Genomic DNA, 26,101 nt, shown 5'->3' with positions numbered 1-26,101 from the left:
CACCACCCCTTGCACTCAGGCAGTACAAATTTATCAGGAATGCTGTGTCAGGACCAAAGACAACAGCCAAACCTGCTTCTTTACTTTATCCCGCACCACCCCAATGTGCTTATCTGACCATTGAAAGAAAAATATACAAAGGCCATGAATTTAAGGATGATGGGAGTGTGCGAGGGAAGAGTTGGAGAGAGTAAAGAGAAAGGTGAAAATGATGTTATTATATTTTAATTTCAAAAAATTGAAAGGAAAAGGTCTAGAGGTACTTCAAAGACCCACTTCCGTTGCTGTCTCCCTGGCCATTTCCAGTTCCCCTTCCTGGGTACTCTTCTCATTCACCTAAGATAGTCACCAGGAACCTCGGATTTGTTTTTCAAGGGTTGTTCAACACATAACTACTTCCCCTGGGGACCTAGTTTACTTAGCCCTCCTCTACTGGGAGCAAGAGTTCAGTGACTCAGAATTGAAGGGCCTGACCACTCCCTCTTCCTTCCAGGAGGATTTTACAAAGTCAATAGTCAAGGGAAAACTGATTGGCTGAGAACCTAACCCCACCTCTTTCTGGAAATAATCTTTTCTTTCCATTGGTTTTGACGCTGACCTAAGGAGAAAGGGTCATTTTGTGCGTTGGAGAGATTTTGGGGGGAGAGGGGTCTCTTACTTCTTCAAATCTCTGCTGGCAAACTCTCGCAGGTTTGGGTTTGCAACACCACCACTTGAAGTGGGGTGAGGGTGAGCACCAACTTGAGTGGATGCCGCTGTGCCTTCGCCTCATTGCCCCTCCCGGGAACAAAGACCAAACAGAAGCGACCCGGGGAAACAAGGCTGTCCTTTGACGCTAGCAAGAGAGCTTCCTTTCAAAACAAAAAACCTCGCTCCCTCCTGTGGCCCCTAAAAAGTCTCCTCTCAGATGACTGCGGCCTTAAGCCCCAAACGGTTTGTTTGAAATCCATGTTTAGATCCCAGCATGTGGCAATGTTCTCTACTCTGATGACACTTTTCTTTTCTAATAATAGAGCAGATGAAGTAATATTGCAATTGATGTTCCCGAGAATTTGATTGGATAAGTGCATAAACTGTGGAAGGGAAGGAGATTGTATGGACGGATCACATTAGTATTCCTGTCCTATCAATGTGCGGGGCCACGACCAACGTCAGCCGGACCGACTCGGTGCGTCTGCCAGTCCCGCCACGGATTCATCTGGGATCCTCACACAGACCAGCAAGCAGAGACGAGGGATCAAGGCGACCGATTAGCGCCAGTTGCCTGCTGCGGATCAGTTCGCCCCTTCCAGGCCTGGTGACTGTGGAGGGAGGGGAGAGGCGAGCCGCGCACCGCTGCGGGAAGACACCGAAGCAAGAGCGACACCCCCTCCCGCCCCCCACCTTGCAGCGCAGGCTTTTGAACGCCGCTTCCCCCATCTGAATGGAAACTCGGAACCGCCCGGCGGCGCGTTCCTCCTCGCTCAGTCTGTCAATCCATGCCGAGAGGAAGGCGGTGCAAGTCCGCGCCAGCAGCGTCCAGCTCCCGGGACAGGGCCGGCAACGCTGCTGAGCAGAACTTGATCGCGCCTCTTCGTCGCTGCTAGTGGAAGCGATGCTGCACCGCACAGGCAGCGCTTCCCCGGCTCTCCTTCAGGCTGAAGGTTACCCACCCGCGCAGTCAGCCGCAACCTTGTGAGCCGCGCGCTCCTCAGGTCCGGGCTCCGGCTGCTCCGCGGCGGCGTGCAGGGGGCAACCACCGGGCCGCCCGCGCCGGGGCGCACTGCACCAGCGGCTTCGGCTTGGTGGATGTGTATGCATGAGTTCTGCACCGAATGGGCGCAAAAAGCGCCCCAGTCGGTCCACCCGCTCCTCGATCTTCCAGATCAGCAAGCCTCCGCTGCAGAGCGGGGATTGGGAGCGCAGGGGCAGCGGCTCCGAAAGCGCCCAAAAAACCCAACGAGCCCTGGACGACTGCAAGATGGTGGGTGAAAACTGCGCCTTTTCCCTTTTTTCCTTTTTTTTTTTTAAGGGGGGTTGTGGGAGTCGTGTATCTTAATCGTTTGCTTGAGTGCCAGCCACTCCCCACCCTCAGCCTCTCCATGCCGATCACGTGCAAGATGTACTATTTTTAAATCTGCACTCCCCCAGATGCGGGGTGACACCCAGGTCGAAATGGCCCTGCCAAGACAAGAGTGGTCTGGATCCTGGGAGTCAGAGGCTAAAGGTGATGCCTCTACCCTTGGAAAGAACGGTAGATGCGAAAGGGGGTGAACAGGCTGGCTCGTCAGGCAAAGAGGGTGGGGGTGCGGCTGTGTGCTGACACAGTAACAAACAAACCCAAACAGAGCGCAGGAGCGCTGCAGAGGCAATGAAAGGTCCCAGCGCAGAGGACAGGACATGGCCAATGTTTCTGTAAGGGTCCAAGCCAGAAGCTTCAGTGGCTCGGCTGAAGGTGGAAGGTTTGCCTGTTGTGTCCTATTTTTTTCACCCTGTGCCACTCCAAATCCATCTCCTAGCAGTAGTGGAGAGAGTATCTATTTCAGAGCCCCCAGCATCATTCTCCTGTGGCCTGGGAGTGGCTTGATAGCTTTCCAAAGATGTTCTTGCTCTTCAGAAACTGAGTCTATAAGTGGGGGTAATTGGGACCGCAAATGGAGCTCCGATGGCTAGCTTGCTGAGGGAAAACAAACATTGGTTTTTCTTAAAGAGACTTGTCACTCTTGTGCCTTAAGCTTTAAATGGGTTCCTTAGTTACAGATTTGGGGTGCCAGCCCAGACACAGGTCAGTGGAATCTCCGTTTATGTACACGGAAATAGTTAAGGTCAAATGGTAAGTGAATGTTTAGTGAAAGAAATTGGCTTGTTTTCCAGCTTGTCCAAGAGTTCAACACACAAGTGGCCCTGTACCGAGAGTTGGTCATTTCTATCGGGGACGTCTCAGTCAGTTGCCCCTCACTACGGGCGGAAATGCACAAGACAAGAACCAAAGGCTGTGAAATGGCCCGTCAGGCACACCAAAAGCTGGCTGCCATCTCAGGGTAGGAGACTCTTGACTTTATCTGATAATTGGTGTACACGATGCATGGACACACTGGCAGGATTCTGTGGTGCCTGGAACCTCAGAACGATCTCTACAAAGCAAATCTGATTTTTAACCAATCATCACGGGATGAGTGAGTTCTTAATAAGAAAGCTGTGTTATTGGGATGATAGACAGAAAGACGGACAGACAAACACAAATGCATGCACATGTGAGATTTGGTCATGAACTGACTTTTAAAAAGTTAACTTTCAGTTAATTAACTGGAATTGGGAGCTTAGAGTTGGTGAGGGGAGTGAGTGCGTGTTAAAGTTACATTATTCTGTTTGAAGATGATTTTGCAATCTTCTGCTGGACAAAAGGCCTATGCTGGAGAGAGAAAAAAATCTTTGCTAAATCTTAGATTTAGTAAGTTATTTATGTCAGGTGATACATTCCTATGGTGCTGCTTGAAGTGGGTAAAATAAAACCTTGGGTAAAAATTACATTCTTTAACTAGATGTGAAAGGAAGTTTTGACCCAAGTGAAGGTGCTTTGTTGTTGCTACTGCTGATTTGCTTTGTTTTGTTTCCGCACATTGGGGATATTGACAAATTTGAGCTAACATTAGCTAGATTTATCCCCCCACCCCCATTTTATTTGTTTTTATTATATTTATGAATTCTCAAATCCATGGATGATGCTAATAGAGTAAATAAAAACTCCTTTTCTGGGATCCCATCTACTCCATCTGGACCTCAGTTTCGGGAAAGAACCAACGATTTGCCAGCAGTTGTTGTCAAACTAGGTATGCCCAGAGGCATTGTGGGAATTCTTGCAGAGACGCTGTAAATGCTTGATTGTATCCTAATTTAGCCTTCATGCAGGTTTTATTTTGTGAGCATGGCTTTATCATAATACAAGTGTAGATGTGTCTGCTCACCTGATGCTGCTGCAGACTGATCACTTAGGAAACAGAATTAATGTCTCTCTTTCCATCTTCAGTGCCAACAATATACAATAACATTACTGGTATATAAAGCGGAGAAAATCATGTTACATTTTAAAACAACTCATTTATGTTTGACAATAGGAATTTTATTTCATAGAAAAGATAAGTTTCCTCATTTACTTGAAGAGAGGGATATACAAAATACCATGCAACCCTATTTTATTTAGGAGTAATGTGGAGAAACTTTATCCTTTTCTATTGGACTGTATTTAACAGACAGTAAACCTGGGAAGTAATGGGGAAGTAGATATTTCAGGATATCGCTTTAACAAACACCAAGAAACAGTGTGGAGAGAGTGAAGTAGAGTGATGGCCAACTGAAAAGTAGAAAACACTGACTGGGAAGGAGAACAGTTTTGGACAGGAGTTTGGTGCTCATCACTGAAAGTGAACATCTCCACAGATTCAAGATAAGGTCGTATCCAGAGCCCTTTCTAGTCAAAGCTCAAAATGAGAACATATTCCAATCAGAGAGGGTGGCGGGAGGAATGAGCAGGAGCTCGTCAGTTGAGTTTGCTGTATTTGTGAACTGAGTTTGTTCTCCGAATCACTTAGGTAAGAGTCTGAACACACTGGGTAAATGTTGAGAATTGAGGATGCAATGTGTCTTGGATCTACTCTGAGCCTGGCAACCCTTTGCTACTTGCTTATCTGTTAATCTGGATTTGATGCTAATGGAAGCAGTATTATATGAATTGGTGGGGAACAAGAGCGTTCTTAGATCTCTATAAACATAAATTTCCACCGTAGTCTAGCATCGAATTTGACACATTGCTTTTTAAAAAAATAATTAAATGCAATTTAACAATCTTTCTAAGAAGTGACAGCGATATAATCGGAGGAAACCCCTTTAGTTACTTACCGTCTGGGTTCTACTAATGAAGGATGTGATTCTGCTTCTGAGACTGCTTTATTATGTGGCTCTCATTCCAAGCTTGATGTGAAGGCTGGTAGGAAGGCTGTAAGATTCACTGCACAGTTTGAAGCATGGGGTGAGAAGTACACAGATTGCTGGGCAAAGTAGAAAGACCGAGTTTATTGAGTGTCTAGTACCTGTCGTCTGAGAGGAGCATTGCTATTCCTGGACCGCAACTCAGAGATACTGCGTAGTTCTTCAAAGACTCAGCTAAAATTTGCCACCGAGTCGATTGAACTCCACACTTCCTTTCCTCTGAAGCCCTACTCTTTTCTCTAAGTAAAGTGTTATATAAAGGATTTTTTATTATTGCTAAAATATGGGTGAATTTTAAAAAGAATAATCCACATAAAAGAAGTCATAAAGTATTTCACAGTGTATGATTTTATATTAGGTGTCTTTTCCTCAGGGGGAAAAAAAACCCAAATCTATAGAGACAGAAAGTAAATTAGTGGTTACCTGAGACTGGTGGGAATAGAGAGTTCCTCTTTTGAGAATAATAGAATTATTATTTATTATAATAGAATTATTTTAGGATTGGACAATGGTGGCACTTGTAGAACTTTGTGTCTTTACTAAAGCTCATTGAACTTCCCACTAAAAATAAGTTAATTTGAGGTACATAAAGGATACCTCCATAAGTTTTCTTTAAAGATATTGCCACCATCAGTATGATTAACACTGGATTTATTTGTTGACATCATTCTTTTCTACTCATATAGCTTATGATAAAGCAGCATACACTGTAGGAAACAAAGGAAAACAAAACTTGCTCTTTGCATTTGTCAAAATGCCTGTGCAATAACCGTCATCACAACACTAAGGTGTTGTTATTGCTAGGAATACAGAGACAGTTAAGGTAGGACTTAGGAGAATAACTGAACTCCTAAGGCACAGACTACCTCTTCCTAGTCCATGAGCCCAGTTTGGGAGGAGGAAGGAAGGAGGCACAATTAAAAGGAGACGGGGAAAATTAAAGTGAAGCAAGACTGGAAGGCAAAACGACAAAAGTAATTGCAAATGACGCCACAATCACGTTATGACTCCCATCTCTGACTAACTGAAGCCTTCTGGGGATGACAGTGTTCTTGCTGACTAGCTCTGGGTAGCAAAGTCATTTACCAGCATGATCCACATTATCTCATGCTGTGTTTGGGTCAGCGGCTGGTCCAGCACGGCCTTTACTTTCAAAGTACAAGGTTCTTCAGAATTGACCTTAGATAGACGACTGCAAAGTCTTCTCTGATAGGGACGTCAAACCACTGTGTCTTTACAATCCAGATTCTTTTCTAGATGCTACACATGGGGTGGGGGGGGGGTTGGAACGCTTCAAGATCAATATTAAAAAATTTCACAAACTTCTTTACACACAAAACGTAGAAAACTGAGTGAAGACGCAGGGCGATCGGTAATGAAAAGTCCCCAGACTATCTTACAAAAGATACAGCTTTAATAAAACAGAAGGGAAAACTTACATAGAGCCCCACCCGTCTGGAACGCTGGATCCAGGCCAGGTCGAGAGGGAGAGAGAGAGAGGGCAGGGGCTTTCACCCTCCAGGTTTATAGGTAAACTTTTGCCTTAGGGCAACACGCCCCACAAACAGAATGTGATTGGCTGAACTCCCCTATCAACTGAGTTGTTAGACAGGTCAAAATAGCATTACTGTGTGCTGTTTGGTGTGAAAGGCAACAACCTAGACTCTGTCTCATTGGGATTCCTTTTCAAAATGACTTCTGAGACACCTTGAAAGAATTCTTGGTGCTCTTTGTCAGTTTATAGTTAGGATGTTAGGTAGAGTAAAGGGACGTTGGATACAACTTAACACAGTGCAAACAGAGATTTGGGAGTGGGGCAGATTTTGTAAAATCTTCTAAGACTTTTGTGTAATTCATGCTCTGAACCTCACCCAGTTCTTTATCTAAGAGTTTGTTTTCATGCTTGATCTCAGGCGGTTGAGAGGAGTGTGCGGACTCAGCAGACAGAGAAAGAATCATGTGTCCAGCCTGTCTGGTGGCATGTCCCCATCAGAGGCTACTCTGGGCCTAAAACCCAGTCTCTTTTTTCTGTTCTAGTGCTGAAACCAACAACAACAGCCCTTCCTTGGAAAGACAAAAAGGGGGTACCCAGGGAGCCAGCATCCTCCAAAAAGCTCCAGGGCTGTTCTGTGATTAGAGCCCTTATGGTGGGGATCATGTCCCCAGCATTGCCTCTAGGGTGTCTCTGTTGGACTGAGACCTCCTCACACCTTTACCTCATCTTAAAGGCTCTTGGAGAGTCAAAGTGAAGAAGGGAGCAGGACAGATGCTATAAATGGGTGTAAAGAGGGTATTGTGAGAGGCGAGATTAGAAAGAACACTGACTCTAAAGTAAATTAGACCTGGATGAAGTCCTGCCTTCATCCACGGCTTACTAAAGGCACACATGGAGGTCAGTGAGCAGACTGCTTCACAGTATGGCCAGACTGTCAGCACTGCTATTCACAAGTAGTGTGACCTTGGGCAGGATTGTCACCCTCTGCCTCGGGTTCTTAAGACAAACAAAGCCAACATGTAATAGGACGAAATCTCATGGTGTTGTGAAGAAACTGGCTGTCACATAGTGAGGGCTGTCATTACATCCAGGTCAGTATTTTTACAACTATGAAAACACTGAGAACTCAGATCGCCAAGAAAGGCTCGTTTAAGTTTTTATATTAATCCATCAAATACTTTTCAAATAAACGCTTTAGCTGGAATAAATTTTGTTTGCCTTTCTTTCTTACATTATCTTCTGAGGTATTTTCTATATTGAAAATGCCCCTAGAGAGCCATCTAATGTCCTATTCTTGAATACTTTGCAAATGATATGGAGATGTGAAGGGTTGAAAGTCAGAATTATTTTCTTTATGTAAATCAGACTAGATCATTCACAGTCATAGAATGCTTATAGGATCTTTAACTTGGTTCATTATGGTCTTCATGACATTGAACATTTCTGCTGAAATCACTGTACACCTAAATGATGGCGCTGAATTGATTGACTTCTCAACCCCCTGCCTTCATTATTTCTAGATTCTGTATTAGTTAATGTAGAATCACAAAGGTGTTTGTTTGTGGAACTGAACTATGAACATCATAAGCATCACACAAAGGGTTCAGTGATAAAAACCTAAAAATAATGTTGGGCAGTCTGAACATAACTTCAGTCACAAAAACATGCTAATTCTATGATGGCCTTCTTCTGCAATGTGCTGAATATCATAGGGAGCCAAAGCGGCAGGGTCTGGGGTTTTTCCTCTAGCAATGTTTTCCGAACTAGCTAGGCCAGTGTTTTTATTTCCCCTCCCCCTCAGTGTGTTTCAGTTTTGTTTGTTTTCTAGTCTCATTTTTTTTTAAAATTCTACATTTCCCGGTCCCACTTCTTGCTGATTCTGTTTCATTCCTTTGTTCTGTGTGTTCAGAAGTTGAGGTGTGTGTGAGAGAAGGATGAGAACAGTGGCTGATTCACAGTGTCCCTTTGGACAGTCTGGTTGAGACAGCAGCAGTTATGTGGGGTGGGAGATTGATGAGGAGCTAGGTGACCATGGATGCAGTTCCCACAGCTTTCTTTGAGTCTCATGATGGAGGGTGTACTGGCTGGGCAGTGGCAGCCTCAACTGTTAGCAAAAAGACCTGTGATTGGCAGGCATGCCGGGATATCCAGTCTAACCTTCATCTTCCCTTCCTATATATGAGTGTTTTCCTTAAAAATAACTTCACTCTCACTGGTCTAATAGTGAAGGACAAGTTACAGATATGGTACTCAGTAAGATGATGATGGAATTACAATTCTGAATCCAACGCCAAGAGTCGTAATCTAAAAAGTGTAGGTGGCTCAAACAGCAGAAACATTTGACTCAGACCTATGATGTTAAGAAGGCCAAGTCGAACAGCTGAGCAAAGTTGACTGTGAGGAACCCTCCCCCACCTCCCTCTTGTCTTCTGGTGGTTTGCTAGCAGTCTTTGATGCTCTTTGGCTTGTTGAAGCATCTCTGCCTCCACCTTCACTTGGCATTTCCCTGTAAGTATGTCTGTTTCTAAACTTCCCCATTTTGCAAGGATACCCAACTTATTTATTAGGAGTCCACCCTAATCAGGAGTCCAGTGTGATCTTACTCTAGTTTAACTCATACCTGCAGGACATTGTTTCTTCAGACAGGTCACATTCGGAAGCACCCAGGGGTATGAATTCAATGTGTAAAGTTGGAGAGGACACTATTCAACACACCACAAACATTCTTGACCTTGCTTTGTCTAAATGGGGGGAGGACAGTGAAGATAGAATTTTGTCCAGAACTTTCTGGATGCCCTTCACTTTCACAAATAACAGTCCAAGACCTAATGTTTTATATTTGCACAGTTGTAGTTTCTCCTAGGGGCGGAATTTGGGACAACAGAATGAAATGGATATGTTCTAAGTCCCCAATATGGCTAGTACCTTGTTTTACTTGATTTAACTGTTGGTACACGAAGATAAACCAAGAAACCAAACACAAGAGAGTAGGAAAGAGACCACCCAGTGGTATGTGAGGCATCACTGACTCTCCCTTCCTGGTTTTCATGGGAAGATGAGCAAGTACCAGTCCCTTAATGGTGCTAATATTCTACTTAAGAGCCATAAGCATCATCCCCAGCAAGTGACACACAGCAGTGTGAAAAGAGTGCTTGCTTAGTTGGTTTGTTTGTTACTATGGCTGCTCTACAAGTCTCAGGCTGCCTTCAAACTTTTCTATCTTCTTGCCTCAGCCTCCCAAGTTCCAGAATTACAGTCCTGCACCACCACATCCTGCTTATAAGAGACCATGATTAGCAACTCAACCCAATGTGATATGGACTCCTAAAAAGTGATCTTCTATTGCCTGTGATGTTTCCCCTTCTTACTTTTTTGACAGATCAAATGGCTTTCACCTTCTTAGGGTTTTCTTAATAAATGCTCCCATTAGAGAGAAAATTGCTGAATTCTGAAAATTAACGAAGTGCTAGAGAACAAGGTCACGCTTCTTGCATGTCTGTATCCTGAGTGGCAAGTTCAATGGTGCTGTGTCTTATAGTTTCATTAAGTTTACAGGTAGTTTAAAATTGATTCTTGAATTCTTACCTTGACTTTCGTTAAGAATGGAGAGATTAATCATTGTGCACCACTTTGGCCAGAGTTGACTTACTTTTTTTTCTGTGTCATAAGTTTTTAACTAATACACTGATTTGAGGAACACGACAAGGAAGTATTCCCGGGGCTTACTCCTTCATTACTACAGCAAGTCAGTGGTCAATGTGTGGTTTAGAGTTATGGTTAAGGTACCATTTAATTTAGGTCATTGTACAAAACTTGGCTTGTGGCTTCATCTTGGGTAGTGAATAATCACTAGGCACTGAGCTGCCGTTTTAGAATTGTGCTCTAAACCTTTAGTACTTGAAAGCGTGGCTGTGCTGCAGGCTAGGGAGATGCCAGGACATGGCGTGGCCATAGTGGCAACTCGATTGCCTGGCTATTTATTTATTTCTCTACTTCAAAAGATAAGAGTGTGAATGTGCACATATGCCAAGATGAGAGGTTGACAATGGATGTCTGCCTCAATTGCTTTCCACCTTACTTTTAGAAAGACAAAGTTTCTCACTAAGCTTGGAGCTGGCTGATTTGGCAAGCCTGCCTGGCCAGCAAGTCCCAGGATCCCCACCCTAGCAAATACTTCCCCAGCATTGTGATTTTAATGTTGTACCAATCTGCACAGCTCTTTATTTTGAGTTCTGGGGTTTGAACTTGGGTCATCATTTTTACTGACATATTCATCTCTCCAACCTCCACAATACATGCATACATACATGCATGCAGACATACATACATACATATTAAACCTCATGAAAAATGTAGTTTTTTATATACAGTTATATACAGATTTAAACACATACAGAGCAAATTTATTTATGAGATCGGATCTTGTTGGATAAAACATCCAAGCCTTTAAATTGTTTTACAAACAGATGGATCTGAATGACGGAAGACCATAGATACAATCAGATTAACCAAAAGCCCACATTCTCAGCCACAGACACATATTAAGCTATGAATGGGCATTAATATCACAGACTAGAAGGAGTTGCAGCCTAGCAAGTTCTTCAATCATTATGGTTACCCTCACCGACAACCTCCCATAGTATTTTATTGTTTTCAGTGTGTATTGAGCTTCCTGTTTTCAACAAATCTGTAACCATCCTGAGCTCAGAGATGTATCTACCCAGGACATCTCCTTCTTTCTGCCTCGCAGCTGGTCTGCCTGCCTTCAGTCCCTCACCTCTTGTCTTCAGTTTAGTCCCTGGCTCCAGACTAATACCCCTTAAATGTTCTTCTGATCTTGCTACCTCTGTGCTTTAAGACTTACAGAGATTCCCTGTTGCCTCAAGCAGTATTTCTCTGATGTGATCCCTGGACCATCCGCACGGAAATCACCTGCCTTCAGGTCTGAAAATCTAAAAATTCTGGGCATGAGGCCCGAAAGTCCAGACTGTTAACAAGTATCACGGCACTCCCCCTGAGACTCTGGAACATACTATACAGAGACCTGCTGGCCTAAGAGCAGTGGTTCTCAGCCTAAGCCACCCAGGGGAATCACAGATGCGGCTCCAAACATTTGTCGCCCCTGGCTTTCGTGCCTAGAATTTCTGATTCAGTAGGCCTGGAAACAACAGAGGAATTAGATTTTTATTTTTTTTAATCTTCCTACAAGAGCATCAGAAGGGATTTCGTTTGCCTACGTTAAAATAGGAGGAAAAAAAAAACAAACTTCAAAGACACAAGAGGTTCGTCCTCTCGCAGAAAAACCTTAGAATGGGCAAATCAGAATCAAGTTCAGAGGCTCATGAAACCATGATTCTACTTTATTTCTAGTTCATGGTATTTGTCTGCAACCTCATTTCATGATTCAAGACTATGAGAGGAGTTCCAGCCCTGGACCCCAGGAAAAAAAAAAAAGAGGGTCAGGGTTTTTGAGGAGTTCCAACCAGAGCTCTGTCTGGAACTGCATCTAATGGTCACATAGTCCCTGCACACTCTCTGACTAGACAATGTATTCTTTTCTTATTATTTTTATTAAATAAAATATTATTACTAGGAAAAATGGGCTGATGGAGCTTTGAAATTAACTAATAATGTTTGGAACATACATACCTTATTTCTTGGCCTAGTCTTCTACTACTTCTAAACACTTTTTATTCTTTAGGTACATACAGCAGGAGAACCATCTTCCGCTACTTCTCACACATGCTCGCTGTATTCAGTCAAAAGGGAAAGGATTTCTGAATACCGACTGCAAGTCTAGTCTCATTTTGGCCTATCAGACTACTTACATTGAAAACCAAAACAGAAGTATGAGGCTCCCCTCAACTCCTCCCCAAAAATTAAGAATGTGTTTCTGCCTTTTAGTAACATAAAAGACATGAAGTTCAGAAAATGCTTTGGAGGGCATGAAGTTAGGCCAAGTGCCTTTGAATGTCCTGGGGATAATTTTCCCAAGACAGAATGTGAAATGAGAGAAGGCCGGGAAGGAAAATCAAGATTGGCACTTGAGAAGTTCGTTCTTAAAACTCTACCTGACACTGAGTGGGCCTCAGAAGCAGAAGCAGACAAGCAAAAGAATTTTAAATCCCCTTCAGTAAATGGAGATTTATCCAGCAGTTAAACTACGGTGAACTCATATGAATGAAAGGTGGCAGGAACCACACAACACAAGAAGCCAGGTGAGCTAGGGTCAGGATTATAATGAGTTCGTTAAAGGACATTGAAATTAAAGTGCAGTACATTATATAAACAGCATTGTAGAGCTAAGTCATCACCACGTTTACCCCATAATTCCCTAAACTGTGATACGATGTGTGTGGTAATATTGTCTATGGGAAATCATTCCTGTCTAATCCAGAAGTCAGCACCCCCAGAAGCCACACATTCTTCCAGTCACTATGACAAACCAACAGATAAGGGACTAGCAGTCACACTGTGTGACAAGGGTGACCAAGAAATGCAAATTAGAAAGAACATTTCAAATTGTGATAAACACAGTGGCAAAATCCAAACAAGATTGCAACATTAAAGATTTACAGATGAAGGGCACTGAGCTACTTCGAGGCAGTACGGTCAAAGAGCCCCTTTCGATATGATATTCTGTCTTGATAGCTGACTTTTGGAAGGAACCAAAAGTTCCTTGTGATAATCTGAGCAAAAAGCATAATTGTTTTAGGAATGAATTAGCCTTGGCATGTCTGAAAAAGAAAGAAGGGAGAAAGGATTATTATCAGTTCAGAATTGTCTTCAGCTATTAAGTGACATCAACCACACAGTGACTTAGTCCTTCAGGCCTTTCCTTCCACTGTTGTTGTAGCTCCAGAAATTTTAACTATGCCCTTGGAAAGTTAGGCAGAAAATGAAGATGTTAGTCAGTTACATGTGTGCCTGCGTAAAAGACTTTCTCAGGATAACCAAACAGCAACTTACATGAGTACCTCATTGGCCAGGATCATAACAAGGGGGTTCCATGATTCCAAGTCCCATGCATACACCTCTCTTTGTGCTTTATGTCCAGGAAGAATAAAAATTCCTAATTTATCAGCCAAAGGGATTCTCCCCTGAACTCAAGAGCAGGATCTCTCTCTCTCTCTCTCTCTCTCTCTCTCTCTCTGTGTGTGTGTGTGTGTGTGTGTGTGTGTGTGTGTGTGTGTAAGATCTGTGTGTGTCTGTGCGTGTCTGTGATATGGGTGTCTGTGCACATGTGAGGTCAGATGTGTACATATTTTTGGTGCACATATGAAGGTCAAAGAACAACCTCATTCTGGGCCATCATCTTCCCTCTTGTTTGAGAGAAGAGTTGCACACACTAGGCTGGTTGGTCATGAGCTCCTGGGCATTCTTCTGTTTCTGGCACCCATCTTTCCATAGCAACACTGGATACCAGACAAACACTATCACGTTTGACTTTACGTGGGTTCTGGTATCTTAATTCAGGTCTTCACACATGTGTGAGAAGCACTGTAACTGTCTCCCCAACTCTAGGGGAGAAAATCTAGCAAAACTAGTGGAAAGGTGCTTGGGAATTGTGAAGAAAAGTGCTCAGCATGCCCTTCTCCTTCCTTCACATTTCCTCCATTGCGGCCAGATGGTGTCCTGGGCTTCAGAAGCATGAAGGTGAATGAAACATAGCTCTTCTTTGAGGATGGCTGCCCAGCATTTGTATCGAAACTGACTTATAAACAAATCCTTCCGAAATGGTGGGATTGGTGCCGCACTGGCATGAGCAGTGGTCAGAGTCGAGTCTTAAGGGAAGCAGCTGTCAGTTTGGATCAGTGAGGTCTGGCTAAGGGAAGGAAATGATGCTTAGAGAGGCAAATGGAAATGTCCTTTCTCTTTTCTTTGTGTGTCCTTGGGCACTATGCCAGGGAAACCTCAAGAGACGCTATCCGGTCTTGAACTCAGAGGACTTCATTTTTATTTACTTAATTTTTTGAGATGGGAGTCTCAGTATCTTGCAAAGGGTGGCCTGAAGCTCCTGGGCTTAAACAATGCTCAACCTACCAGGCAGCAGAGACTATGTACATAAGCCATCCCACAGGGTCAGTGATAGGAATTTGAATATGTTAAGAGATGTAAAGCTCTTGTTTCTCTCTCAGGGATTCTACTACACAACTTACGCCCCTTTCACACATTGCTTTCTGGTTTAGTGAGTTCAGGTGAAATAATGTCTGCTTACTGTGGTGGTTTGAAAGAAAATGGTCTAGAGTGGCCACGTGGGAGTCACACACATGCAGGGCTGGGGGCAAGCAGCAGAACTGCAGGAACCACAGGAAGCTGTGTTGGACCGTGGGATACCATGTGGGTGCCCTGTGGGGTGGCAGAAAGAACAGGAGCAGAAGGAGAGGAAGCTTCCCCCCCCATTGATTTTATAGAGCTATACATTTTTCTCTGCTCCCCACTCTTCTCTCCTCCCCTTTAACACTCTCCCATGATCCCCATGTTCCCAAATTACTCAGGAGATCTTGCCTTTTTCTACTTCTCATGTATGTCTCTCTCAGAGTCCTCATTGTTGTCTAGGTTTCTGGGATTGTGATTTGTAGGCTGGGTTTCTTTGCTTTATGCTTAAAAACCACTTTGTGAGTGAGTACATGTGGTAATTGTCTTTCTGGGTCTGGGTTACCTCACTTAATATGATGTTTTCTAGCTCCATCCATTTGCCTGCAAATTTCAAGATGTCATTTTTTTTCTGCTGTGTAATACTCTGTTGTGTAAATGTATCACATTTTCCCTATCCATTCTTTGGTCATGGGGCATCTAGATTGCTTCCAGGTTCTGGCTATGATGAACAATGATGCTATGATCATAGTTGAGCACATGCCCTTGTGGTATGATTGAGTATCCTTTGGATATATACCCAAAAGTGGTATTTCTGGGTCTTAAGGAAGGTTGTTTCCTATTTTTCTGAAAAATTGCCATACTGATATCCAAAGGGGCTGTGCTAGCTTGCACTCCCACCAGCAATGCAGAAGTGTTCCCTTCATCCCATAAGGTCTCCAGCATAAGTAAGATCTTCACCAACCCCACGTCAGATCTCCAAAATATTCAAAGAACTCAAGAAATTTGTCATCAAAATAGCAAATAATCCAAAAACAACAACAAAAACAAAACAAAACAAAACAAAACAAAACAAAACAAAACAAAATGAAGTACTGACCTAAACAGAGAACTCTCAACAGAGGAATCTAAAATGGTTAAAAGACACTTAAGGAAATGCTCTGCATCCTTAGTCATCAGAGAAATGCAAATCAAAACAACTCTGAGATTCCATCTTACACCTGTAAGAATGGGCAAGATCGAAAGCTTTCCTCTCTTAAGGAGAGGTTCAACCTTAAGACCCGAAAGGCAAACAGCCAGCCACTGGCTGTCACGTCGACCTCAGTCTGAAATGGTGATCCTGCCTACAGGAATCTCAGAAGGAGACTATGTCTGACAGCTGTTTCCTCCCACTTTATAATCCTCTCTAGTTCTGGGATTGGGATTAAAGGTGCATGTCATTGTGGCTACTGGGATTAAAGGTGTGTGTTACCATTACCTGGTCTATAACGCTGACTAGTGGGGCTGCCTTACTCTCAGGTCTTCAGGCAGACTTTTATTTATTAAAATACAACTGAAATGCCTCTACAATGGTCCCCAAAGGGAGTGGTACTATTAGGAAGTGACCTTGCTGGAGGAAATGCGTCACTGTGGGGGCAGGCATTAAGGTCTCTTTTGCTCATGCTTCCCTCAGTGTGGCAGTCAGTCAGTTTCCTGTTGCCTGCCAGATGAAGCACTCTCAGCTCCAGCACCATGTTCCCCATCATGATGATAATGGACTAAATTCTGAAACTGTAAGCGAGCTCCCTCAATTTAATGTTTTTCTTATAAGAGTTGTGTGATCATGGTGTCTCTTCATGGTACAAAAGATTAATATTTTTCAAGCTTGGCACACTGAGTGGGAAGTGCTTTGACCTATATATGCAGACCAGTTAACCAATTCACAGTGGCCTACCCACAGAACCAACTCTGTAGTGTGCGGGCATTGGGGTTATTTCACCAGCTGGAGAATGCCAGGGTTGCATTCTTTCAGGTTTAATGGAGAGCTTGCCCTGTTACTGTAAGATGGCATCCCTATCCAGGGCAAGTAAAACAGGGCGGAGCTGTCTCCGAATTCTAGGTGAGGCCCATGGACAAGCTTTCATATGTACCGGAAATGTTAGAGACCCTTAAAATCTTCATTTTGTAATAAATTGACATTCTGCAATGTTGAGACATGTGGCCTGCTGGGTCTTGAACACTGGTCTCTCTGGTGCTAGTTCCTCTATTTTTTGTCCTCACAAAACTTTTCTTTCCTGATCCTGGGGTTGCCAGCCTTCTCATCTTCCGCTGCACACTAGTATTTCACAATCTCTCCTGCCCTGGATACACTTCCAATTCCTCAATTGGCTCTTCCTCACCAGGCACATTGCTGATGTGCAGTTTTTAAAGTTTCCTCATAAAGGAAAAACAGAAGGAAAGAAAACTAGCAAAATGATGCCCTGATTGAAGCTGTCAGGAACATGAAAATGGATCTTGGCTCTGCATTCCTGAAGCTTCAGCGCTTTTCTCTGGACCCCAAATTTTCCAGAATTTTTCCCCCTCATAATCATGTTTATTCAGATTGTTCCATCTGGCATCTTCTGTCTTGGCTGATCAACTACACAAGTCCTAAAAATGACCCTGTAGGATGAGACTTTGATCCAATTCGGAATTTTAGGTCATTTGAGAAAGAAGCCTGCTTCATTCCAGTGCAAGGTATTTTAGCTGAAGTTGGACATCCCAGCACCGTAACAATATTGTCCACCCAGCTCCCTTCCAGAACACCAGTGGCCACCGCAATAAAAAGAAAATGGTGCCAAGTGCGGGAGGGGCTCCAGCAATACAGCTTCCTGCTGGTAACAAGAATCCTCATAAGACAGACTCTTCTATTCTTGCCACCCATTCACTGGAGAAGTATAAGACCCCTTTATGTTTTCATTCATATAGTCTTCACTAATAAACATCTAATTTCTCATTTGCATCTTGGGTATCAATTCCTAATTTTTCATTGGCACGAACATTCACATTGATCTTACACAGAGCAAATTATCTGCTTTAGCCTTATGAAAATATTCCTGATGTAGGAATAATTCAAGCACAAAAGGAAATTCAATCATAAAAAAAATGATCCCAATGTACAATAACTTCGTGTCCCTAATAACTTCTTGAGTGGGACATCACAAATATTCAAGGACTTGTGCCATTATGTGTAGTTAATAAAATATATTCTCCTCTAGTCCATCCTACCGATCTGTAACAAGGAGCACTTGAGACATGTGCAGACTAAGTCAATAAGGGGAAAGTGAGGCAAGGATTCACCCATGATATAAATCTCCAGTTCCTGCCTTGCTAGCCCTTTATTATCTGGTACATAACTTCACTTTGCCTGTTCTGAGCCGCACTGTGTTCATACACTGTAGAGGGTGTAGACAGACAGCCCTGCAAGGATGGAGCCCAAGTTCTTCCTTTCTAAATGAGCCAGATGAGGAAAGAACTTGCCGGAATCTTTCTGGGTCGATGATTTGGGGATGGATGCTTGTATGAGGACAGCTGTTGCCTCCCCGGAAGAGAAAAGCGCGCACGGTACTGGAAGATGAGGACCAGTGGAACATACCACTCCTTCTGTGTGGGTTCTTATCACCACAAACGTTGGGAAGCTTGCCTGGACTGTGTGAAAAGCCCCCACTGTGTGCAGCTCTAGGTAGGGGAGGACTGAGGGAGTCCCTGCTCAAATTTGACACTGTGTAGGACACAGTTCGCTCCGCCCCTAAACAACTGCATAGGGAAGACAGGATTTGACAGGCATGGGTCTTCTAAACTAGGTGACTCCTGTAATTCCTCTCCCCACCCCCCAGTCACTTTTTCTCATTGTCTGAGGTTTGCATTCCAATGGGAGCATCTGTTGGAGTCTTGTACCATCGCTGAATCATGAGGAAATTGCTCAGATTATTATAGGCCACAGCATCCACCATCGTGCAGAATGGCTCTACAAATGTTCCTTCCATAAAACAAGCGATATCAACTCTTTTTATATTCATAGATTCAATCTTTTGTTTTCCAAGGCTGAAATATGTTTTAAGCTCCCAAATCTATTCAGACTTAGTGTGGCTTTAAATAATTTCCTGAGTTTTCCTGGTAGTTATTGCTCTCAGTACCGCTGCAGCTCTCGCGTGAGAGTGCAAGGTGAGTTCAAGCATCTATTTAGTGTCTTGTAGAAGCGGTTCTATCCAAGTTCATTCCAGGAGACTCTGGCTCATCGCTTCAGCTTTATAAAGGCGTTCTCCTGCTTCTGAGGAGGAAACTATGTGGGCTGTGAGGGGGAACAAGGCAAAGGAGGAGACTGATTCAGATGAAAAGAAGAGAGAAAACGGGAAGGAGGGCCAGATTTGCTCTCTGGGAATTGTGCTGACTAAAGAGTTGGATTGCCAAGAAAGGAAGGATGGGGCTGAAGGAAAACAAAGGGGCCTGAATAGCTGGGCTAAGGGGAAAGACTGCGGGCACATGGGGTCTCCAAACTCAGGTCTGATATGAATCTGTAAAGATGAGGACAGAGGTGAGATGAGATCATGTGCCATTATACCCAAAGTGGGTGGCAGACCTGGCTGACTGCTAATTTCCACACGAAGTAAGAACAAAATGTGGCATTTTTGTGCTCTCTCTCTCTCTCTCTCTCTCTCTCTCTCTCTCTCTCTGTGTGTGTGTGTGTGTGTGTGTGTGTGTTTTCTCCATCTTTCTTTTTGTATCGTGGTGTATTGACCCTAGGGCCTCACATAGGCTAAGCACAGGTTCTGACTTACATCCTCAGCACTCACATTTTAGTGTAAAACAGGATCTATCTCTGAGCCTGTGTTTTCCAAAACTAATTTAGTGGCCTCAGGAAGGCCTTGAGTTTTTATCTTCGTGCCTCAGCTTCCCACATAGCTGGGATCAACAAGATTGTATTGCCAAGCCTGGCTAGTTAGTTTTTCCTAAGGCACTCTAGGTGCTAGAGGGACACATAGCTCAGTGGTTAAGAGTACTTATGAGTTCATTTTCCAGCACTCAGTTTGGGTTGTTGGCATGCGCCTATAACTCCAGCTTCTGGGGAATCCAGTACCTTCTTCTAACCTTCGTAGAAATCTACATACGCACTGACATAGGTATACAAACACATGTACATGTAAATAAAAATAAAAGAAATATTTTTAAAAGAGTCTCCAAGCTTCAGATCTCTATGTGAGATGTCATGATTTTGGTGCATGTGATTAAAGAAAATCCCCAGAGCAGGAGGTCCTCGGACATCTGTTAGTTATCACCTGGCTGCTTGCTCAGAATATCTGTGAGTTGTTGGGTGTGAAGCACCTGGGACATGCCTGTTTAATACGTTCATTTAATACGTGATTTCTTTTTTATTTTGTTTTTGCTTTTGCTTTTTGAGGCAGGGTTTCTCTGTAGCTTTGGTGCCTGTCCTGGAACTAGCTCTTATAGACCAGGTTGGCCTCAAACTCACAGAGATCCACCTGCCTCTGCCTCCTGAGTGCTGGGATTAAAGTCATGTACCACCACCGCCCAGCTATCACTGTGGCCTTTATCACTATAAATTCTTTATTGCTTTCACAATTGCACATTATAGGGGACAAAACTTGTCAATGTCTGTCACTTCATTAACCCCTGACAAATTCATTTAATAGAGAGGGAGGGATATATTTTTGGGTTTGAGTAATTAGCTAATAAAAGGCAGCCTGTAATTAGTCTTAGAAATGTGTTAAATACTCCTGGAATTGACCCTAAAAGAATAAACAACAGGTATTTAATATCTACCCTAAAGTCAAAAAAGAAAACTATTTAATATCATAGAGACAGTCTCCTGTATTAAACAGGAGCCAAACATTATATTATGATCAAGGTCAAGACATCACAAATAAGCGTCTGGGTTCTGGATATGTGCCAAATACCAGACACATCTATTTTGCCTCGTCTAAATGAGGCCCTCAGAGGAATTTTTTCTCAACCTGATTTCTTGGTATTTATATGACTCAATAGCTAGTAGAATTCAACAGAAAGAGAATACTGCATATGAAATCATGACACATTTCAATCTATACAAAAGGGTCACAGCTGTTTCTGCATACGTATTTCTGCATTTTTAGGAGAGCGTTCACTTACTCCATGAACAGCTTCTTCTGCTAGTAAATGTGAGGCCTGTGTCATCCGTTTCCTTTCCAGGATTCAGTTTTCCCTGAATTCCGTCACTCTAGATTGAATGTGACTTAGGGGCTCATCCATTCTTCTCAGCTTCTGCCCTCCCTCTTCCAATAAAAACTTTTCAGATTGTAGAGCAGTGTGGTTCTCAGCCTTCCTAGTGCTGTGATTCTTTACTACAGTTCCACGTGTTATGGTGACCCCTACTCTGTTGTTGCTACATCATAATTGTAATTTTGTCACTGTTATGAATCGTAATGTTAATATCTATATTTTCCTATGGTCTTAGATGACACCTGTAAAAGGGTCATTCTACACTCACAAAAGGGTCTTGACCCATAGATTGAGAATCGCTGCTCTAGAGAAAGGAACTGGGCCTACAGAGGCCATGTGTGGCCCACAAAGGAGACAATGATTAGAGAAGAAGCTTGTATAGAGAGGAGCTTGGAGAAACGAGTGACCTGTAAGTTTGTGAAACTAATATGCAGCGTACTCCATAAAATTTTACTTTGTCTTGTAGCTCTTTCTAGTTATGAATTCAGTGTTTGTATCTGCAATCAGCATATGTATTTCAAGTGCCAATATTCTATTGCTAATACCCTTATGATTCTAGGCCTTTTAATGTCAGAAAGATCTGCTTCTGCTAAGACTTCCAGTGTTCTTCAGTTGTTCTTATTAGTGTTTGCTATTATATTCGTCACTAAACAAGAGTGCACATGAGCCCCCTTAGCACTCTGCAACCACAGACACTAGACAGCATCTTCAAGGCATAACCTGGCTGTCCTGTTTCAGTTTGGTTTATCTATGTTAAGTGTTCACAAAGTCCCTTGGCTGGGCTTCCATAGTCAATTTCCTGGAAATTGAGATAAATGGGATGTTATCAAGCCTATCCATAGATGCAAATAGTGTTGACTTGGGTAGAGACAGGGATAGCAAAAGAGGTGCAGATAAAGAATTGTGTCCTTGCCTGGGACCATCTCCACCTCACTGCAGCCCAGCTGGGTCAAGGGGATAATAAAGGGCTACTGAGCTCCCATCTCCTCCTAGGCATCTCATGATTTTTTTTAACCCACCCTACCATTATATGGATTGTTTGAACTTACAAAAATGGAGACAAAGTGGATTCTTGATGATACCCTTGGTTTCTCAGAGACCTAAAAGGTCACTTATTCTTAACTGAGTAAATAGACCCCAAGGTAGTAATAGATACCCTACTGCTTTTCTGGAGCAAAGTGCTTCCACAAAACGTTGTCCTTAGTCCTCTCTATGAGCTGGAAATCATCTTCATTTTATTTACGGGGGAACTGGAGCTCAGAGAAGTGAACAAGGACACTTGTCTTCAACTACACCACCTGGGTGTTTGGAATGGGGACGTTGGGTCCTAATGTTCAGCTCACCTCCTTGTCCTCCACTCCACCCTTTCATGACCTTGTCTTTAAGGGATTTCTGAGGTAAGATCAAGCAGATCTTCTGTCACTTGGAACGGATACATGTTTTTTTTTCCCCCTTTCTTTTCCTTCAATTCTTCTAATAGATTATGTAGATCTGACGAACTGTGATTCCCCAAAAGCAAATCCACAGGGGAGAAGAATCTAGCCTTCACTGAGATTTCCAGAGAGGGGATTCCGAGTATAGCATGGTACCTGGATTCCTCCCACTTGGAGTCTTGGAGGGAACACATCTGTATGAACTGAACACTGCATCAGTAAACCCGGGATTTTACAGTCTGTAGTTCTTTGCCTCCAGGCGCTTCGACAAATAAGTGAAAGTCAAGTAGTCCTTTTCCAACTCGCAAACTCAAACTTAGAAAAATGATAGCTCAGTTTTACTTTCCCTAACCTCAGCACACAGTCCCACTGCAGCTAGGAAAGGGGTAACAGTCATGAGGGACAATTATACTCCAATCGACACTTCTGTGGACAATTAGGATGTTAAGGTAAAGATGTTCCAGCCACTTTACTAAGATGCTCAAGGGGTTCATTATACCCATAGCAGTATTGAAAATAAATACAAAAGTTGGGTTTCTGGAAACGTCTAGAGGGGCCACTGGAAGCCAGGCATGAAGGAGGGGTCAGAATTGGTGAGATCTGCATTCTAACGCTGAGGGTTTTGTAGCTTTGGCTATAAATGGAAAATCTAAGACACTCCAGCTTCCCATAGATTGCAGCTCCTCATTTGCCCTCATCTTTCCTCAGTACCAGCTCTAAAGCAAGCATTCAAAGCTCGCTAAAATCTGAACAGTTACAAAATCACACACTGCACACCCAACTTTCAAGCCCAAATGCACCACAAAAATTGATTAATAAGTCACCGAAGAGACATACTTGGGTGCTGTTAGCTTAGGACAGAGCAATTGCAGGGTGCTTTGAGAAGCTCTGTTACCTGGCTTCCTCTTTCGTGTCCAAAAGCTAATGTTGAGAGGGTCCCAATACACCTGCCGGAGAGACCTTGATTCCAACTGTAGCTTGGTACAGAGCAGCGGCTCTTAACCTTGCTGCATACTGTGGCCCACAGGGAAGGTTTTGAAAATAACTGAGCTCCTGACACTCCATCCAGATGAAGGCAGAATGACTTGGGGTGAGGTGAGGACACGGCACGGAGGGAAAAAACCAAAATCTTTGCAGGTGAGTTGAGAATCCACAGTAGGACCTGAGAATCTCTAGTGTAAAGCGAAGACCGCGCTTATAGTATCTGTGAAATTTTTTAACCAAATAAAATCTGATCACTCTGAGCATCAGATTTCATATTGTTTCTAAGTTTGCCCTGGGCCGCAAATATTTACATATACATTACAGAATTGCTTATGCAGTGAAATTGGCAAATGGTCTAAATATGTAATAGGGATTTAATTCAAGGCTCCAACACTAAGTAGACAAACAAATGACATTAAATAAAACATTATAAAACAGCTTTACTCTCTGATTCATGTTCTGAGCAAAATATTGGTGTGTGTAGATGATAACAGATAGATAGATAGATAGATAGATAGATAGATAGATAGATAGATAATAAATAGATATGTTTGTGTGCATGTGTGTGTTTGTAGGGATATATACAAAAATCGTTATAAGTGTCCCTTTCTGGAAACTGACTTTATTTTCTTCTTTTTGGTGTCTATATTTCTAATTCAGTATTAAATATTAAGGGGGAAAGCTCTACTCACAGATGTCAAGACTTGCACATTAGTGTTGACTCAAGTCATAGAAATTTTCAAGACTAATAAGGTCTGTCCATGCAGAGCTTTATCTATGTGTACTTGTGGCGTGTTCTTTCCACGTTAGAGGATCAAACCCAGTCTTACTTGTGCTCAGCCAACATGCCATCACTCAGCTACTTCCCCAGACCCTGAACTTCGGCTCTCATGTGTGTGATACACTAGCTATAAAAACTGCTGCTTTGCTTGTCCTCTGTCTTCTTCCAGAGGTGTCTTAGCCTTAGATGTGGCTCTCTTTCTGGAGACCAAGGGAGAGGTGAGAGGATGGAGGCCTTTCTCCAGCAGTATCCATTCTAGGACCGGGCAGAGCTGCCCTCATTTCATTGGCGAGAATAATGCTGGAGGAAGTAGGGGTGAGAAAGCCACAAGGCCAGACAGGAGAAAGGACTCTCGATCCATTTTCCTTACCTAGAGCATCTTGTCATACTTACTGCCTGGTGTATTAGTGGTTATGAAGATAAAAGGGGAGGCATCGGTGGCAAAGGTTAGGATACATCTACGCAACGTTGCTTGATAAATTTCCATCCCTTCTTGCTCACCTCCAGGAGGTAAATGGCATGCCAGTTATTTAACAAATGCATGACCTAGGAGAATTATCTTCTGCAAGTCCCAGTTTCTTCTGAACAAATGAGGAGAGCAACAGCATCAGCTGCCATGAGAATTGAGTGGCGTGATGCAGTTAGAGGACTGAGCAAGACCTCAAGCACATAACACACTCAGTAGGTACTGCCTACTATTGGTATTCCAGTATTCTGTAGCTAAAACACCAGGGGCATTGAAAACATGTTTACCTGTAAGCCATAAAAGGAGAAATGTACACAAATGATAATAGATAATTTGGGAAATTATTTTTTAATTACAAAAATCTAACTTTTACTATTTCAGTACTTTAAAGTTAAAAAAAAAGGATGGCCTTAAGTCTTAAAAAAAATACTATTCCTTTGAGGTCTGGCACCAAGAATAGAATATTTCATTCTAGAAAGAATGCCTTAGAGAAATGAGGAACTACTGACAAAAGCTACAACACTAGAAAATGACCTCAGGTTAAAGGCAAGTGTTTCTCTGTCATGAAAAGTTATTGACGTGACTGGGCTAGCTGGGGAGATGACTGTCAGCACTGCCCTAACCATGCAAGCTTTAGACTCAACCCTCAGAAAATCCGGGCAAGATATCTCTCTCTCTCTCTCTCTCTCTCTCTCTCTCTCTCTCTCTCTCTCTCTCTCTCTCTCACACACACACACACACACACACACACACACACAGAGAGAGAGAGAGAGAGAGAGAGAGAGAGAGAGAGAGGAGACCTACACACCTATAATTTCAAAGCAATGGGGGAGAAGACAGAATTTCTGGGGCTTTATGGTCACAAGCCCAATTCCATGTTCAGTGAGAAGCCTGCCTCACTGTCTCAAGGCCTTAAGATGGAAAGAAAAATAGCAGGACACTCAAAGTCCTTCTCTGACCTTTACATACAAACAGGAACATGTAACCGCACATACACTGCGTAGACCACGCACATACTCATATACACATAGAAAAAGAAAAGGTTTTATTTTTTTAAAGTTATAAGGCCCCAAGAAATGTTCTCGTAACAACACAATAGATGTATATATTCTAATGACCGTCTTTCTCTTGACCTTAGTGTCGTGCTCAAGGCTCAAGAGCACCAGGACTCAGTGGAGACATGGGGAAAGGGAAACTAGGCTATTGATGGTTCCAGTCCATGGACTTTCACAATAAATAAGTTATGAGAGCAAGTGTAGACCAGTAGTTCTAAAAGTGTAGGCACCCATTAGACCAGACTCGCTTTCTCAGTGAGTGAGTTCCAACTTCAGAGGCTAATTCGCTTAATCTGGGATGAGACCTGGACTCCAGAATCTTTTAAATATCCCCTCAGGAGGTGGTTCTGGTGTGTGGACAAGTCTGAGCATAAGTGACAGGGAGCGAGGATCCATTTGAACAAGCATAATCACCAAGGAGGGTTCTCTCCTTCTTTCCTCAAGAAGTTCCCAGAGAGAGCAGGGATGGAAAGCAGCCTATTCTTCTCTTTCTCCCTCTGTGCCCCTACTCTCTGTGGGAAAAATTACCCCACCTTTCGGGAAACACATTACATCATCCAAAACAATGGCTGTGAGCCTTGCTTTGCCAGC

The 26,101-nt window shown here is 43.1% G+C and overlaps 1 protein-coding gene across 4 annotated transcripts in view; it reads left to right on the top strand.

Annotated features, from left to right (window-relative positions):
* Positions 1-659: 659 nt before the first annotated feature.
* Rgs7bp (regulator of G protein signaling 7 binding protein) overlaps positions 660-26,101 on the top strand; it is a 103,768-nt gene continuing 78,326 nt past the window's right edge. Inside the window, exons 1-2 of one of the 4 annotated variants that reach the window (XM_085676753.2) lie at positions 660-1,963; positions 2,854-3,020. In XM_085676753.2, coding sequence (XP_085532879.1) covers positions 1,815-1,963; positions 2,854-3,020 — 316 coding nt within the window. In that variant the 5' untranslated portion in view covers positions 660-1,814. Of the gene's footprint in view, positions 1,964-2,082; positions 2,207-2,853; positions 3,021-26,101 lie in introns of those variants that run through there. The other 3 variants (XM_048442960.3, XM_048442959.3, XM_085676754.2) reach the window with 3 other exon arrangements.

This window comes from Myodes glareolus, chromosome 15 (assembly GCF_982192425.1).
Source record: "Myodes glareolus chromosome 15, mMyoGla1.1, whole genome shotgun sequence".
Taxonomy (NCBI): Eukaryota; Metazoa; Chordata; class Mammalia; order Rodentia; family Cricetidae; genus Myodes; species Myodes glareolus.
This window is presented reverse-complemented; position numbering and strand designations above follow the sequence as displayed.